Source organism: Eptatretus burgeri, chromosome 18 (genome assembly GCF_056783735.1).
Source record: "Eptatretus burgeri isolate ZD-2024b chromosome 18, Ebu_testis_v1, whole genome shotgun sequence".
NCBI classification, from domain to species: Eukaryota; Metazoa; Chordata; class Myxini; order Myxiniformes; family Myxinidae; genus Eptatretus; species Eptatretus burgeri.
The window spans coordinates 22,901,745-22,920,118 of record NC_140978.1 but is presented as its reverse complement, the minus strand read 5'-3'; the positions used below and the strand labels follow the sequence as shown (position 1 = coordinate 22,920,118).

At 44.5% G+C, this 18,374-nt stretch overlaps 2 protein-coding genes across 5 annotated transcripts in view; both read left to right on the top strand.

The window, feature by feature from the left end:
• LOC147008729 (sodium- and chloride-dependent taurine transporter-like) overlaps positions 1-3,295 on the top strand; it is a 67,723-nt gene extending 64,428 nt beyond the window's left edge. For all 3 annotated transcript variants that reach the window (XM_085863705.1, XM_085863704.1, XM_085863706.1), the window contains one exon: positions 2,251-3,295. In XM_085863705.1, coding sequence (XP_085719831.1) covers positions 2,251-2,373 — 123 coding nt within the window. In that variant the 3' untranslated portion in view covers positions 2,374-3,295. The remainder of the gene's footprint in view (positions 1-2,250) is intronic.
• A 2,009-nt stretch (positions 3,296-5,304) lies between these two features.
• LOC147008728 (sodium- and chloride-dependent taurine transporter-like) overlaps positions 5,305-18,374 on the top strand; it is a 173,642-nt gene continuing 160,572 nt past the window's right edge. The window contains exon 1 of one of the 2 annotated variants that reach the window (XM_085864248.1): positions 5,305-5,445. In XM_085864248.1, the coding sequence (XP_085720374.1) occupies positions 5,415-5,445 (31 nt within the window). In that variant the 5' untranslated portion in view covers positions 5,305-5,414. Of the gene's footprint in view, positions 5,446-15,747; positions 15,854-18,374 lie in introns of those variants that run through there. The other variant, XM_085864251.1, reaches the window with a different exon arrangement.

Here is an 18,374-nt window from a genome sequence, read left to right as displayed (position 1 = left end):
TAGGGAAAGGGCTATCTATAAACACGTACTTACCAAGATAACTAATCTATAGGAACCTGAATGGTTAAGTGCGATTGCCTTCCAAATCCGCAACAATATATATATATATATATATATATATATATATATATATATATATATATATATATATATATATATATATATATATATATATATATATATATTGTTGCGGTATTCGCGCCCGCCGGCGTGCTGACGGCCACGTAACTCGAATCGCGGCACGTCGCCCACCGGACGGACAATCCAGTCGTGACCCTCTCGGACTAACGCCGGGAACCAGTCACGGGTGGACCTTTCGGTCTCACCGCGATCGAGCCAATCAGCCCCCGCGTGGGATAGGGTTGCTCGCCAAATTCGACCTACCTAAGTACCCACGCGGAGGGTAGACCGGGCGATCGCACCTCGCCGCAGGTCGACTTCGGACACGGGCCACTTAAGCGACCCGTTCCGTACTATCAGAATAACCGAGCGGTGTTATCGTCGACCTCGACGGTTCGATTAATTATCGGGCGTATTCAGCCCACTACCAACCCTTTACGTGAAGCAAGATGAGGATTCAATGGGAGAAATGACGAAGCGAAGCGGGAAACAGTTCAACACAAAGCACATTTATTCGCGGCACACGGGAAGCACACATATACAATTCCACCAAAAGCACACAGAAAAAACAATTCAATTTACACAAAAAGCAAATGTAAAAGCGAAAACACAATGCAGAGCTAATACCGACTACCGAGCACACGGCAACACTTATACAATTCTACCTCACAGACGGCGCCGACAACACATACCCAAAACCAAGGAAAAGAATACCCCCAAGAATGAGGCGGGCCTGAGGCCGAGACCGGGTCGCGCCTACCCGTCTGGTGATGAGACGCGGAGCGGCGATGGCGCCCCAACCCCGCGGGCCTCGCGGAGGGTGTCTGGTAGGGGGTGGGAAAGGGGCCCCCTTGGTCGCACTATCTCAGCGCGGGGGGAAACAGGAGGGGGTTGCTGATGCTCGGGGTATAGAGGATCTTTATTATGTGCGACGAGCGTCTCCACCTCGGCCAGGTCGCGCTGTCGGCCTCCCTCGGGTGCAGCTTCCTGCACGACGCGAGCACCCCCTCGTCTGGTGTCGCCGCCTTTCCACAGCTCCGTCCCCTCCGTTCCGCACACGACGAGCAGCTCCACCGCCCGCGAAGTCTTGACCCTCTGCTTCCGACTCTCCTACTCTCCGCCTCTCCGCCTCGAGACTCTCCGACTCTGGACTCTTCTTTGGACTCTTCTTTGGACTCTCCCCTTCTTTCTGACTGACGAACACGGTCCTTTTATCCCCCCGTAGCTTCGCCTTTGACCCCCTCCCTTTGACCTTTCACCTCGCTCCCCATTGGCCCAAGAAAAAGTGGGCGTGAAGGCTTTTTGATCCACAAATTTGCATATATCGATCGTCCTGGAGGCGGGGCCAAATCGCCCCTCGCTCACCGATTGGACGGCAAAAAGTGGGCGTGTGTCGTTTTTGATCCGTTTTTGAAGCACAAAATCCGTGATTTTGTACACGCTGTTCGACGCGCGCCCTGCACGAGTCCAACACCGGTACCCACAGTGGGGCAAGAACGGTGGCGATGCTACGGTTGCGAGGTGTGACGTGAAGGTCGTGGCGGTTGTGGTGAAGCGGCGTTGTGGTTGGTGGTTGATGTTGTGGTTGTGGTGGTAATCATGGCGGTTGGTCCAAAATAAAGATAGCAAAAGAAAAACGGCTATCCTGAAGAGTCGCAGCTCGCATAAATGACATGTATTCCCACTAGACAACGGGTTTGGGCCTAACTACACATGCACTTACCGAGATACCTCACCTAAGGAACCTGAATGGTGGTTTGCGAATTTGGTAACCACAACAATATATATATATATATATATATATATATATATATATATATATATATATATATATATATATATATATATATATATATATATATATATATATATATATATATATATATATATATATATAATGATTTGCCAGGTGTTAGAGCTTCATGGCATATTTAGATCACTTGAGATTCCTGAAATAACTGTTTTGGAATTAATGAGGTTGTGGTGCTTACTTACGAAGTGTTGCTTACTCTCAAGTTGCTGCTGACTTGCCTGTTGGTATAATAGTTGCATTGCATCTTCGCTCATCAAGATACCAAAGTAACTTTATTACTGCCACCCCTCCCACACTCTGCTGTGTTTCTAATCCAGCGACTAAAACAGCTGCTGGAGCCAAAGATCAAGAGCCCACAGCGCGGTGCATACCTCGCCACCAAAGCAACGGAACAAGATGGTGCACTGCCCGAAAAAGTGATTATGCAGACTGCATTATGAAGCCCCAGATCTGAGTCAAAAGCTGAGGTCTTTCAGGAGGGGGGGGGGGTGGGCTGGGTGCTTGGTTGTGATGTCATGGGGATATTACTGGGGACGTTGTCGAGTACAAGAAGCACACACAAATGTGTTACCTGCTCTATCCACTGTGGTCACCAACTAGCAAGGAGCTGCCTGGCTTACCCAGAATACCAGCTTTAAACAGTGCTGATTGTTCTGTAGTATGCTTCTGTAGTTAGTTTTGAACCTACATTGTTCTGAAGTTGGGATTATACCAGCACCTGTTGTACCGTAGTTTAGCATTTTCAATTTAAAGGTGTTTCCTCATCGTGGGTGCTTATCACCTGAGTGAATGACTGGCCGTCTGTCAAGGTAAACCCTGTGATAATACCTGGACCACCCATTCAAAGCAACAAACACCACTATTTTTTTGCGGAAAAGATCAGCATTTTAAAATTGTATCCCTGATTAACTATCCACATCAAGTTGTGTCGAGCACTGGGAAATTATGCATTTGATGGAAATATAATTGAATCCTTGGTATTGCAAAATTTAAACTTTTTTTTAACCGATTTGCAGTGTTACCTGTGGTAGATGAAACAGAGTTGTTGTTTTGGAGAGGACATGTACGTTTTTGCACTGACCCAGTTGACTGCTTTTTTTATTTTTATTTTAAAAAAAAATCTTGATTGGTTTGGGAAATACTGTGTGAAGGAAGTTATGGAATTTCCTCCCCCACCCCCCCTTCCCTGCCACACACCAGAAGTAAATGTGTCGATTTGAAAAATGTTCCATAATCGTTTATCACCATAATTGCAGTTTGTTTGCTTTTTCAAATTATATTGCTAAAACGACTTCTGCTGTGGATTTTTAATGTCAACAAATTTGGTATAAAACAATAAATGTTCACAACACTTTTTGCAAAGTTTCAGCATTTGCTTCAGGTTATTTATTTACTGATCATTGCTACTTTGGGTATTTTGTACCCATATAAGAAATAATGCTGTTATCTTTAAAACTGGCAAGTCGCAAGACTCGTAAGAATAGTCTCTTAGGTTTTATTTCAAATAAGCTAGTTAATTTTGTGACTACGCAATCATGCTTTCACTATTTGACTTGAGCACCATTCCATATCAACTCGCCTAACTTTCCAAAAGTTCCCCTGGTGATGGGAGAGAAAAACTATTCGATAATAACTTTCTGGGTTGAATGGTATTACAAGGGAGACCACAACCATTTCTTGTTTTTATATTTATGGGCACCTTGTGAGATGTTGTATTGCATGATTGGATATTAGGAATTCAGGGACAAAGCCCAGTGCTCACAAGTGGTTTTGGAAATTGCATATTAAAAGATTTGAACATCTTGATCTCCCCCACATGAAGCAGGAATATAAAATCGTAAATGTATAACGGTTACAAAAAAAAAGAATGAATGCCCCCACATTGTGGTGGATGGCTAACAGTGGCCAACAGCATCTTTTATAACCATACTGAATAAACATTTGTATCTATCCACATCTGCACCAATTTTCAACTTTGTAGTTCTCTTCATGTAAATTTTATGTTTTTAGTTGGTGATGAGTTGTGCAGTTGTGGGCTTGCTTTACTTTTTGAGTATTTGGTATTTACTATTTTTTTTTGCCTTTTGCTGTGTCTTTACTGGAAACAAAAAGGGAGTGGGCAGTTATAAGGGTTGATAGCTAAAATATTGGAAATGAAGTGATCAACCATTGGCTGTGGGTAACTAATCAGAATGGCAATGTAAAAAAAAATTGGAGTTTCTAATTCTAAAATGTTATCAAACTATGAAATGTTAAATTCATGCATTACTCAGGTTTCTTTGCATTCCCCATGTACACAGTGCAAGGCTGGGTTAAACAGTTGGTTCACCTTTCTCTGTCTGTCAGTCCATGGTGGAGGAACTATTTAATTTCAATTTAATTTTATATTTGGAGCACTGTAGAATACGAACCTGCAGTTTAGCAGTACTTTTGCTCTGAATTTGGCAAATTAAATGGAATCCCATCCTGAATGTGCACAGTGCAGTAAAGCAATTGTTTCAATGAGTCTGGCAGTCAAACAAAATTGAAAATCATTCCAAACAGGAAGCCTACTGTTTTAGGGATGTCATAGGATACAAATGGGCACAAATAAGTAATTTAACATGCTTGAAAAAAAAGCAAGACTGCATCGACCGAGTTAAACTTCCGATCCAGCAGTTCTTTTTTAGGGGGGGAGGGGGCACTTTTTTTTTCTCCCCTCTACAGCCCTTGAGGAATTAAAAAAAAAAAAAATTTCAATTCAATTATATATTTGAACTTGAGAGCACAAAATCACCTTTGTTTGTATTTCCAAAAACTTTCAGTTTAACAGTACTTGATCACCACAGGAGGACCATGACAACCACATTTCATCCTGATACCAAGTATTTTTTAATAAATGGCAAACGGGGGAGGGGAATTTATATGGAAGCAATTGCAATAAGTATGTAATAAACGCATCCCTTTCACCACAACCGATCATATGCGTCCACGGTCCCAAACGAGCGAATGGGATTCCCGACATATGCTATGCTTTGGGGCCTGATCAAGCTCACCACAGCAGATGCACAGATTGGATCATAGCAAATAATACAGGAAATACCGAGCTGTGCTGGCATGGCACAGCTGCTAAGAATGCAAGTGGCAGGTCTGGCGCATCCTTGCAGTAGCTGTGGTCTGCCTGTGTGGAGGAGTGGGGGATGGGGACATGGGCTCTCCTTTGGTAGCCCTGCAAACTGATACAGCTTTTTTCTTGGTGGCACCTGGGTGTATCATCTCCTCCTCCCTCAGCGCACCCACCTTTGTCGTCTCGGTCATGCACGTCATCAATGACGTGCCACTCCTCTCCCCTCCCACTCTCACCATTGGCCGAGCATCTTGGTCTGGGGTCAGAGCGACCCTTCACCCTTATATCCTGAGGTGATTCACTGTGGCTGAAGGCGTCTTTCCTGTTGTCCCATCAAAACTTCCACGTTGAGGCTTAACAAGCGCTTTAAAGCACATGAATGATGCTGGAGGACAGGACATTAAAGGTCAGAAGGGATGGTGGTTTGAGACATTATAGATATGCATTACTATTACGTCTAGACACCTTCGACCTAATATCCCATTTAATGACCATTTATGCGAAACATTCACTAAGGAAATTTTGATTGGACATTAAACATCTTTAACCCTCCAGGAGTTATTTTCACAACAATATGATCTATACTGTATTCTATGGCGAGATGAGTGGAATCAGATTTAAATTTGAAGAGTGAACTTGCAGCTTCTAATCCACGATGGCCTGTGAACATAAAATGTAATTGAGTAAAATGCTAAAGAAGAAGAGCTACATTCAATGTGCACCACCCCATGCCAAATAAATAAATAACATTCTCTAGCGCGTGACATCGCTGGGGAGTCTTAGGTGCCTAGTGATGCTGCTGTGCAACACATGGAGACGGAATTGGGATGGAGCAGTGCACAATAATTGATTGATTGATTACGTAATTAAAATAGATAAATAAAAATCAGAAAAGAATGACTTTATTAATCAATTGGCTCACAACATACCAAAACCACCACTGTTTCATCCAAATGTGTACCTTTTTTTTTTGAAAACTAATTGATTTATCAATAAATCAAAATACCCTTTTATAGCCAAATCACTTGGTCATTATCATGCCCAAATTTCAGCTTCCGAGCTCAAAGGATGGCTGAGATATCGCCGGACAAACAAGAAAACAAACGGAGTGAAAACTGAGTTGTTTGTGCCCGGCGATGACGTCGTGCAGCACCTGGAAATGGAAGAGGGAGTGGCGGAGTACACAAACGAAATGGAGACGTCAAGCCATGGTGGTTTGGTGGAGGATAGTGATTGGGAGGCAGCCACATGGAGGCCTGAACCATGCTTGCTTTTCATCCATTTACCTGGACTTTCCTTGAAAATGCTATACTGTACACCTTCAGGGTCCAATGGAATTTGTTGAAACTGATTCGGTGAGTATTGGGTCAGGAAGCATCGGTCTCGACCATCCTCCACAACTATTCAGGTTTCTCACCCATTATGGCTTTATCTTCGTACCCATTAAATTGATCAGCGGATTTTCGTGGCCGAACCAGTGCCTCGCGTATTCGTGGTTATTTTTCGCGTTCGTATTCACGATTTTTCATGGGATTTTTGATTTTCCCTGGTTAATGACAAACCGCTGGGAACCTATCCCCCTTTTTATGCCTCCGTTGACGGTCACCAGTGGCATGTGTTTTGGGGTTGTCCGTCCGTCCGTACTTGCATGAAAATTTTCTGTTTTCTCCAAACTGCTTATCCGATTGACAGATTTTGACCATTGATGTGACTTGTCATGCAGAATTTTTTTTTTCATGATAATTATGACGTCACAGGTCACGTGGGGTCGCAGCCATGTTGGAAAAACAGAAAAACTTTTGACCTCTATCTCCTAAGGATCACCTCAAAGGGGTGGAGCGTTGCTCCGGGAGAAAAGGGTGGAGATAATCTGGCAGTTGATCTGAAGAGAACTATCGACAAGGTCAGAAATCTGAGGCGAACACGACAGAGGGAGGAAAAGGTCTGAGGAAAAAGAGAGTTTTAAGGAGGTCGTCCTGCCTGCCTGTCTTCACCCTGTGCCTGTTTATTCCACCTACCTGCCTTTGCCCATTTCATTGTTCCTGCCTTGCCCTGTTTTGTTCTCCTCGTCCCGCATCATCACCTGCTTGTCCCCGCTGCTGCATCCCTTTCCTCGCGATTCCACCGTCCCCTGGTTTGTTTGAGTTGCGGGAAATACACCCGTTGATTTTAAAAGATTTAAGGTTCTCGTGTCTCTCTTCCCGACCCGTGCATGCTTTGTCCGCCATTAAATCAGAACGTAGGTCTGAGGTAGTAAACCGTCAGTGTTAACTGACCTGGACATGAGAGTACGTATGCCGTTCGTACGTGCTTGCATTTTGTTAAGAGCGTACTGTACATCGAAAACCATTCAGCGGAGAAAATTGAAACTTTACCACACGTTACATGACCATGTGATACAGTGGTCACTCTTTTGAGGACAACATAGGCCAAATGTCAACTGACACCAAATTTCTGAAATCCTCAATTTTCATCCGATTGACTTGAAATTTGAGCAGGATTTGCATATCAGGTCACTAAATTCAACCACCAACTATTTTTGAGGTCAACATAGGCCAAATTTCTAGTTGTCAATTTTCATCCGATTGACTCAATTTGAAGAGGATTTGCACATTTGGTCATTGAATTCAACCGACAATTGTTTTTGAGGTCAACATAGGCTGAATTTCTAAAATTGTCAATTTTCATCCGATTGACTTGAAATTTGAAGAGGATTTTTAGGAAAAATTCCAGGGGCATAGAAAAGGCCCCTTTAAATGGTTTGTGCCATGTGGCAAATGTGGAAGTTTTGAATACCTATAAAACAGAATAGACTATAGTCCAATTAAGATTGTTTGTGATAAAACAGACGCATGTGGAATGAAAGCCTGTTGCGAAATCCAAGCAATCTCTAACTATATGTGAAGTAACATTGCGTACATATGTAATTTTAGGCAAGGCATGGTTTACTCTGAGCATCATTTCCAAGAAAACTAATCAATCGATGACAAGCTAGAGAGGCTGAGAAAGAACAGATGAGTTTTTTTTAAGTTAAAATCACAAACACAGGATGAAAACGGCTCCCTATCCGAGCCTCGCTCCAGATGGCCCAGACGAGGGAGATTTAGAATACGACCTTTTGGTCGTGGCATATGTGGGCTAACGGAGTATAGATGAGGGTTACAAAGGCTTTTATTATCTTGAAGAATTTGCACATGGTGGGCAAAACCTCTGCTAAGCTTTCCCAGTATATATTTATTAAATTATTTGTGGCACACAAGCTTTATTAAGGCTAATTAGCATTTTACCCCATTACAAGTTAAGTTAAAATTTATTTTACCACAACTGCCCATTGCCCCTCCAGCTTTATTTCATTAGGTTAAATAGGTGTGAGTCAGTAAGTGGTAAGGCTGGTACGGTAGCGCCTGAGATATACCTTGCAGGAGCTGCGGTACTGGAGGAGGGGGCAGTGTTACGTCTGGGGAGGGGGGGTTATGCATTCAAAGGGTAATTAGGATGTTTAATTAGGTATGCCATGCTGTTCGAGTTGTACCAGAATCTTGATGTAATGAAGTAGGGATTTGATGGTGATAAATTATCTCGTAAATGTCCATTTACTTTAAGGGGGAAATGATAATTGTCACGCAATTAGATAGGGAGACGGGTTAGGGTAAGTGTTGATGCGTATTCCCTTTTAGTATTTCCTGCAGGCTTGCCGTGATGTGAAAGAACAGTGCTGCGGATTGCTCCGCCCCCTGATGACCATTGGCGGAGGACCACAGACAGAGGACCAATGAGGCGCTTCGTTGGGGAGTTGCAGACACCCTGGAGCATGGGGCGGCCTGATTGGAGGCTTGAGAGAAAGGGGAGAGAGATATCTGCGGACGGCTCCGCCTCCTGAGGACGATTGGCGGAGGACGAATGAGACGCTCCGCAGAGAGGACGAGGGACTCTGATCTGGATTGCTTCACATTTTTTTCGAGAGGAAGGCTTGATTGAAAGCCAACACGCTGAGCGACTGCTCAAGATCTTCTGCAACACGCTTTCCTGCAGCTTGCAGGACCTCCTGCCTGTATATTGTCCCTCATGCGAAATCATCCACGCCGTTACTGTATGCTCCAAGCGAGGCTTTGCTGCAGAGTAAGCTTGAAGCCCCTTTCCTCTTGCCTCTTCATTTTGCCCTCGTGTTCTGCTCGCTCTGGGTATGGAACCGGGTTCCCTGGCAGCTGTGAGCAGTTTGGGCCCACATCACAGGAGGTCCACGAATCAAGAACAACACCATGGTGGCTGGCTGGAGCTCACAGGCCAAGAACTGCATTTCTGCACTGAAGGTTTCACGCAAACATCTGCACCACCATGCCTCCTGCCCTGGCAGGCGCAACGCCAGCTCGTCCGGCACCACATCCACTGACTTTTGCATCGACACCCCGGGCAAGCCTGACGAACTAGCTCCGTTGTGTGTGTGTGTGTGTGTGTGTGTGTGTGTGTGTATGTATGTGTGTGTGTGTGTGTGTGTGTGTGTGTGTGTGTGTGTGTGTGTGTGTTTGTGTACCTGGTGCCTTAGAGGGTTTGAATTCCGTGTACCGATTTTATTTGATTCTTTACATTTTGTTGTATATACATTGAAATTGTTTGTGCTTCCCCCATGCCAGAATCCACACCACCCTTCGTCGAATCGCCCACAGATCCCTCCTCTTGCCAAGCCGTTTTATCGCTCTTGTGTGTAGATAAATAAACACTATTTACTAATAAAGTCCCACGTGCCACCTGCCACCTTTCTCGTCCCGTTTGCTAGAGAGTGATCAAAGCCGCCACTCGTGGGTTATAAAAAAATAAACCGTCTCCATCGTTTCTGCTCATCTTACGTTGGCGGGATTTGTTCAAGTCCCGTGAACCTCACAATATGTTTTAAAAGTGCCAAATTTGATTATTTTCATCAGGCAGGGTGTCTCATTAAAGAATATGTCAGTTAAACTATGATAGAATGTTCACAACCAGATAAATTAACCCTTTCTCTGACACGTGCGCCGTTCGAGTGAAAATTCTCATTTTCCTAAAATTGGCATCTTTTATGCAAAAATGAACGGTTATCATGGAAAACTATGGAAAATATCAGGGTTACTATTAGAAATTGATATTATGCAAGGTATTTCATGGACTTTTATGCTGCCAGGGGGTAAAAGACCCCCGGAATACCTCCAAATCGGCATTCTTTTCCTAATTTTATGCCACAATTGCCTCTTTTTTTCGCCTGATATTGTCATTACATGTTATAACAGTCCCAAGTCTGATTTGATGAACCAGTCAGATTGTCTCATGAATGAAATTGCAGTTGAACCTGGATAAAAAGATTCACACCTTTGAGAAAATCTATTCAATATGTTTATATTGTTGCTGTTTTCTGTTATATTGTTGCTGCAATATGTTTATATCAATATGAGTGAAACCCACTCATGAATCTTTCAATACTGATCACATCTGAAATCAGCTGGCAATGCATCTAAATATCAAATACAGTGTCTATCTCTGTTGCATTTTCATTTTCCTGTTGTACGACATTGCTCTGATTGTTGCAGTCAGTGCAGCTGCATATGTCAATACACTCTAGTCCTGCAAGGACACAAGGGCACATTCCTCCCGTTTTCACAGTTTTTGTCAGTGCAGTAGAGGTGTGTTAAGTCTCGAACCTCAGCTGGAGCGGAATCTTGAGTATACATAGTCTGGATAATTCCACCACCTTCACAAGCGGACCAGCTATGACCAACTGGTGATATCAACGGTGGGTTTGCAACATGGCTGTCGCACCAAATCTTGGTTTGATACTTGGCCAGTAGGATGTGCTGCTTGAATGCATCCTCGGTTGGGGGAAGTATAGATGCTGGCTTGTCTGTGGTCGTGGCCAAATGGAAACGTAGATCATTCAATGAATCAAAGTCTTTGCCTTTTTTGCTATACATCAGAAGCACAAATTTCCGTGACAATGAAACACAAGTGTCTATATCTGACAATGTTTGTGCATTCTTGACCAGTGTAGAATAAGCTGTTCGCTTCCCAATTCTGTTGAAAGAACATGTGGTGTCACACCCAGTGATAGTGTGTATGGCAGGGAGACACTCACAAACAGTCGCTCCTAACTGAGTAACCATCTCATGGACTGGAATGTATCTCTCCTTTCCAGAATGCCCAGCGTACATGTATACCTTGTCAATCAGCTGTTTTCTACGAGAATAGTAGATCAACAGTACCAGGACATCCGTGTCATCACAGCGAACAATGGCCCTTGAATGGTCACGTGAGCGACTGACGGCATGGAGGATTATCCGAGTATCCGCTTCCTCCTGTGTGCTCTGAAGAGAGTCGATGGATGGGACTCCGAGTGGTTGTACTTCTTTTACCAGCTTGCCATCACCGAAACCACTAGCCAGAATAATTGATTTCTCGTTTGGTAATTGTTCATAATTGTCCGATATATGTTGAGCGATGAAGTGTGCTAGGCTGGACTTGTTGCCTCCACTTTTCAGAAACTGGTGGTAGTTTGGAATCTGTCTGCCTCCTTGAATCTGGTATGTTAGTACCATGTTGTTGGAACTCCTCCGCTGCCTTTCGGATGATTTGATTGAGGTCTCAACATCATAGCGATCAAAGATTACTGTAATGCTACTGATATCCAATGAAGGATTCATGAAAAGTCGTATTAGTAGTTTCTGAACTATTGTAGCTAAATCTTGGAATGTTGTGAAGTGATTTTCATCCAAACTCTGAATCATAGCCATCCCATCAATTATGTATGTTGATGGTGTGGGTTCAGGTATTGCCGAGATTTGTGGCAGCTCTGCTAGAACGTCCGCACAATTTGCCTCAAGCTTCGTGGTAAGGTCAGCTTTTGCAGTTTTCCTCATCGACCCATCTTCATGGAAGAGTGCTGGTAGCATGGCGGCCAGTTTGTAACAAAGTACCTTCCTCAAATCGACATTACGACTCTGTGAGACAGCCAATAGCTGCCTGAACAACACCTCAGTATCAATGATCAGCTTCCGGTCCTTGTCATTGGTGAGTGCCTTCTTCATATCTGAAAATGTCAACACAGTTTCTTTCTTCAAGGGGTCCCAGAAACTCTTAGAATGTTCGGTCCCAATTCTTTCTTTGACGAAGTCTTCATAAGCTGCTTTTCCTTTTTCTGGAATACACTTCAGAGAATTCTCAACTTCTTGAGATGCCATTTGACCGGTGGTGATGTTTAGAAGCGATTCTGGTACCTCATCGAGATTAAACGGATTTTGACACTGGCTGACAATGTATTCTTTCATGTTCTTCAGATCGTTTTTGTCCTTGTTCATGCGTGCATTTCCAAGCTCATCATGAAGGTTTGCTTTTGAACCAGATTGGCAAAGGTCTTTGAAAGGCTCCGAGTATTCCCTAGTGACATGTGTCATCAGCCAGCGCAGAAGTGCCCCTTTACGAAGGGGGAAGCTGAAGATGCCTCCTCAACTCTTCACTTCTTGATTTCTAGTTTGTTCCAGGGCTTGGTCAGTTGGCACACAATTAAATGTTCTATGTGGGGATCTTCACACAACAAATCCACCTTGCATCATGTGTTCATGCATTCTTGGCTGAGTTTGTTCCAACTGCTTCATCTCTGCAATATATGCTGGAGTGTAGCAAGCATAGTTGATGCGTCCTGCAGCACATCGTTTCATTAATCCTCTGATCTTGTACTATGAGAACATCTTTGGTTTTCTTTTTAAGATCCTACCTGTTCAATAGGCATAATTTGACCAATACAATGAGTGATGATCCTCTTCTTGAGGTCACTGTCTTGAAGTTGATAAGAAGGTTTGACATGTTTGAGCCATGCATGACAGAGGCACAGGTGTCGTGATGCCAAAAACAAAAGATCAGCAGCGGCAATCCCACCTATGGTGTCTCGGTTTAACTAATAATATCATTAAGGGAGAAAATTCCAAAAGTCATTATCATTATTAATTGTATTTATTCACAGTACATATGCTACATGTGGGGGCATTTTGTGTTCCTTTTAATCCCCTGCTCATGACAAACTGCACAGAATATCTCAAAACGTATGAAATACCATCAAAAATTACAATGTAATGAGTTTGGCCTGAAATCGTAAAAAAAATGCCAAATTAGTGGTATTCCAGCGGGTCTTTTACCCCTTGGCAGCATAAAAGTCCATGAAATACCTTGTATAATATCAATTTATAATAGTAACCCTGATATTTTCCATAGTTTTCCATGATAAAAGTTCATTTTTGGATAAAAGATGCCGATTTTAGAAAAATGAGAATTTTCACTTGAACTGCGCAAATGTCAGAGAAAGGGTTAATTTACCTGGTTGTGAATATTCTGCCATAGTTTAACTGACAAATTATTGAATGAGACACCCTGCCTGATGAAAATAATCAAATTTGGCACTTTTAAAAGATATTGTTACGAATTCTCGCCCGCCGGCGTGCGAACGACCGCGTTTAACCGAATTGCGGCCGCTTCGCCCACCGGATGGACAATTCAGTAGCGACTTTCCGGAACAACGCCGAAAATCAGTCACGGGTGTGCTCCAAACACACCACAACCTTGTCTGCACTCTACCCGCGCTACAGGGTCCGATCGCCAAATAATCGATTTACCTAATTATTCGCGTGGGTAGATTACCGAGAGATTGTACCTCAGCGAGGACTGCTTGGACACGAGCCGCTTAAGCAGCTCGCTCCATTTTTGGATAACCGAGCGGGGTGTTATCGCGAGGCCTCGCTGGACCCGATTCTATTATCGGCTATTATTCCCTGATGCAATACGGCAGTTCAATGGAGGGAAAATGACGCGACGAACAGGTCAACATTCAAACAAGCACATTTATTCACACACGTATACAGGCACGTATACAAGCATGCACGCATGCAATTATACAGCCAACAAAAACAATGCAAAGGAACTACGACCGTTTATTTATTCTTTACACACAGTTCTACTTTACGGACTCGGCGCCACAACTTTCATACAAAGAAAAGCAAGGAAAACCCCCCTCAAAGACAAGGGGTAGACTGGACCTCTCGGCGTCTTTATAAACCTGGAGCTTTGAGGACAGAAGGAGCTCCAAGAGGCCATGCAGGTTACCTTCCTCGCTGGGGCGACCCGCGACGTTCCGTCGCCACGGCAGCTAGCGTAACCGCGGCTCGGCAGTGGCCTGGTGATTCGGGCCCCAGCCGGCAATGCCTGAGAGGAACGAACGGGACTTTGCTCTTTCTGAGTTGACGCTGTCTTTAAGACGCTCTCTGCACTGTCCGTCCCTCAGCGATGCTCGGACTATTCCGAAGCCCGATCACCTCAGACCGTTCGGTGCTGGTTGACGAGCTCTCTCCGGCTCGCACACGAACACGCAGTTCCGCGGCACACAGAACACGCGGCACAGCAGGCTTGGTCGTGCTCCCAGCTCGCGTCTCCTCCGCTCTCCTCAGCTTCTCCACCGACTGCAGGCTTCAGGCTCCAGGCGTTCCGAACCCCGACAGACACTCCACCGACTCACTCGCTTGGCGCTCCGCGCTCCGTGAGGCGAGATCTGATCTTCGATCCCTCACCTCTGATTATTGACCCCCCCCCCCCGCTGGCTCTGCCCCTCTCGCTCACCGACTTGTGCGACGAGCGGACGTGTGCGAGATCACCGACTTGCACGGCGAGCAAACACCCGCATCTGCCTGCAGCGATGCCGTTCGATGCGGACTCGCCGTGGCTGGAGTAAAGATGATGTCGTTTCGGAGATGAAGGTGAGGCGACTTTGTTCGTGTTGATTTATCGGGGGAGATGGGTTAGGAGATGGTGAGGAGATGTCGTTGTTGTGAAGGCGGTGTGGAGAGGGTGGTTGGTGGTTGGTGTTGTGGAGCAGGTGGTTGGTGGTTGGCCTGGTGAAGGTGGTTGGTGGTTGGCCTGGTGAAGGTGGCTGTTGTTTTGCGTTGCGGAGAAGTTGGTTGGTGGTTGGCATTGTGGTTGGTCCAAAATAACGATAGTAAAAGAAAAACGGCTAACTCAAAGATCACAGCCCGGGTGACACGAATAAAATCCCTTTAGACAACGGTGGGGAAATCTATCTAAACACAGACTTCTCGGCATAACTGATCTAAGGGCCTATATGGTGCTCTGCGAATTTCCACAGCCGTAACAATATATTGGGCATTTAATAAGAGAAACGTACAAGTTTTTGCTAAAATTGTGCAAAAACTGCCAAAATTGGGGGTATTTTGTGGGTCCTTAAACACCGTAGGAGCATAAAACCCCCTGAAATATCTTAAAACATGTCCAATACATAGAAATACCCTGAAATAATCAACCATTCCACATGTATTTTATGCTTATTGAAGTAAATAATGAATTATTGAAAATGGCCATTTTTTCTTTCGTTCCCGCACTCAAGGGGTTAATTCACCATGTTGTGCAGAATTTCAACAACTAGAACATCAGCTTTCGAAAACTAGGCATCAATACCAGGCCCCCCTAACAAACGGACGCCAACGTTGTCAGACGAAATGAAAACCCATCATTCTTGTTACAAAAACAACTAAAATTGATGAAAAAGCGGCCAAAATTGAAACCAACACAGTAATTACGGTCGCAATAGCAGATATAACCGAAAGCAACACGTTTATTCTACACACAAGAACGGTCATGACTGAAACAAGAACGGACAATCCCGAAATAGATTGGTGGGGAACGGAAGCAAGATTGGTTATTTCCATCGCGAAACGTCCGAGAGCGAAACAAAAGCAGTTCATTCCGGTTACTGTAGTGCGAACAAGATGGCGGATGCAGTAGAACGACCTGTTACGGTATGTAAATTTTTAGTGCTTGTGCCTCGAACATAAATGTAATATCGATAATATATAGTGGGTAGTACTTGATGTAGTTTTAACAATTTATGAAACCGAATTTTGTTGTGATGATAATGTTTGGTTTGCCTGTATTTCGAGTCCCCGAGTGAAGGATCGCTGGTTGTGTAGGCCCAGTTCAACATAGGGGATCGTGTATGGGATCTTTTCACAGTTTGTACTTCATATTAACTTTGTTATTTTATTGGAATTTGCAATTTATTATTACTATCAAATTTTACCTCTTGCAAATATAAACGATCAATCGTCACTGATCGCTGCAGCACGGGGGCACGAATTACACGAAATGTCAGCCACACATTAAGTCGAGAGGGAGCATTTATCGCTGCTTGTATAATATCCTGTACCACAAACGGATTTTCATTAACAGACATGATATATTCAAGGCAGATTACGTTAAAGTTAACTTACCATAACTTCAAGAACTTTTCAAGCCGCCATGTTTTCCACGTTATGGTAACCGGAATGAATCGCTTTCGCTTCTGTCTCCGCCGTTTGCTGTTGCTTCCATTCCCCACCGTTCTATTTCGGGATTGTCCGTTCTTGTGTCCGTCACGACCGTTCTTGCGTGTAGAATAAACGTGTTTGTTTCGGTTATATCTGCGATTGCAACCGTAATTACTGTGTTGGTTTCAATTTCGGCCGCTTTTTCATCAATTTTAGCTGTTTTTGTAACAAGAATGACGGGTTTTCATTCCGTCTGACAACGTTGGCGTCCGTTTGTTAGGGGGGCCTGTAACCTACTTTATTGTCTTTGTCCGGCTAACCTATCCTGCCAACCTAGCCTACTCCCAACCCCTACATTCCCTTTCTGGAGGGGAAAAGGGAGAGACTAGCATCCTGTCTTGAGCAGAGTTCTCCACACTTTTGAAATCACCTGTATGTATGGAAAATTTCAGGTGGCTGCCAAGCGCAGTGAGGCGAAAATAATAGCCGGGGGTGTGGGGGCCGCAGGCCCCCAGCCACGGGAATTCCTAGACTCTTGGAAATGCATTCTCAGCGATTTTAAGCAGTTGCAGAGTACAAGCAAACTGTTACCCAAATCAATGACATTTTTAGTGAAATTGTGGTACATTAAATGGATATCTGGAGAACTCTTTATTTGTTGATAAACTCATTGGTGCATGTACTTGACGCCTTACTTCAAAAACTTATTCAAGAAAGTGGTGTTCACATACAAATGATATATAAATGAAGTAAGTTTAAAATGAAAGGTCACATGAAGCTGCTTCCAAAAATGTTAAAATTAATTAAAAAAAAATTGGGGGGGGGGCGATTTTTTTTTTTTTTTTTTTTTCCTTGAGCTTTGACAAAAACATCCGGCGGTACAACCGAAAACAGCTGTACGTAAACCGCCGGCCTTCATGGAGAGCCCTGCTTTTGAGGCCTAACGAAGCCTCAGAATGGCCTCCCACATAATTCAGCAGTCTTCTCCACAGTGAGTCCAGCGGCCCACCAGGAGCGAAGGGATGGATGGTGCGAAGGGGTACATCTCCAAACTAACCTAGCCTTTATTAACTTTTAAACTACAGCGGGGCTTTCCAAAACGCCTGTCACTTCAAACTGTAGGTTCTAACAACCATGATTCCCATCACCTGTGTTGGTATCCATTACAAATTTGGGCCTAGCCCTCGAATTTTCTTCCGTGCCCTTGCACAATTTTGTGGCTGGGCAGCGTAGCTCAACTGGCAGGAACTTCCCCTCTGCCTAACTCTAACCATGGCACCCCCGGGCCCTGAGGCTGTCTCCAAGCCTACCAGCTCCCTATGAATGCGGGGGGTTGCCCTCCCTGGCATTGGCCCCCTCAGATGCCCACATGGCATTTTGGCGCTACGAGTCCCTTTCCGAGGGTCTCCCGTGCCCACTACACTATCCCGGTCCCGTGGACCCTTGGCCTACTCAGGCCGACTAGTCCGGTGCCCAGGGTGCCCTCTACTTGGTACTCACCTTTCAACAGCCACGCTCCCAGCCGGTTCATGAACTCCTGCACCCCTCCAAATGGGTTTCGTGCCTTCTCTCGACACCAACAAAACGACCTCCTTTTGGTAAATTTGACGAACCCGCTAACTAACATTAAACTGACCACGGGGTCCCTTGGGTGGGTTTCACTCCTCCCCCCCCCCACTCAGTCATTCACACCATGCATTCCACATTCACTCAATACACACTCAGGCCTGCTGGCCCATACTCACTCATTGTATTTCTTTTACTTTTTCACTCACTCAACACTGCCGTTCTCTTCACTGAATTCCCCTAACTGACTCGTGCTCCCTCGTCGTCCCTTACACTAATGCACGTTCCATTGACTTTACGTAGCTCAGCTACATCCCCACTACACATTCCATGTCTGTCCTTTCCTCAAAAATCCATTTCCCCTTCTAAATCCGACCTAAATCCCTCTAACTAACCCATTCCACAGGCTCCATGAGGAACAACTCATGTCCCCATAAAGCCGGTCTAA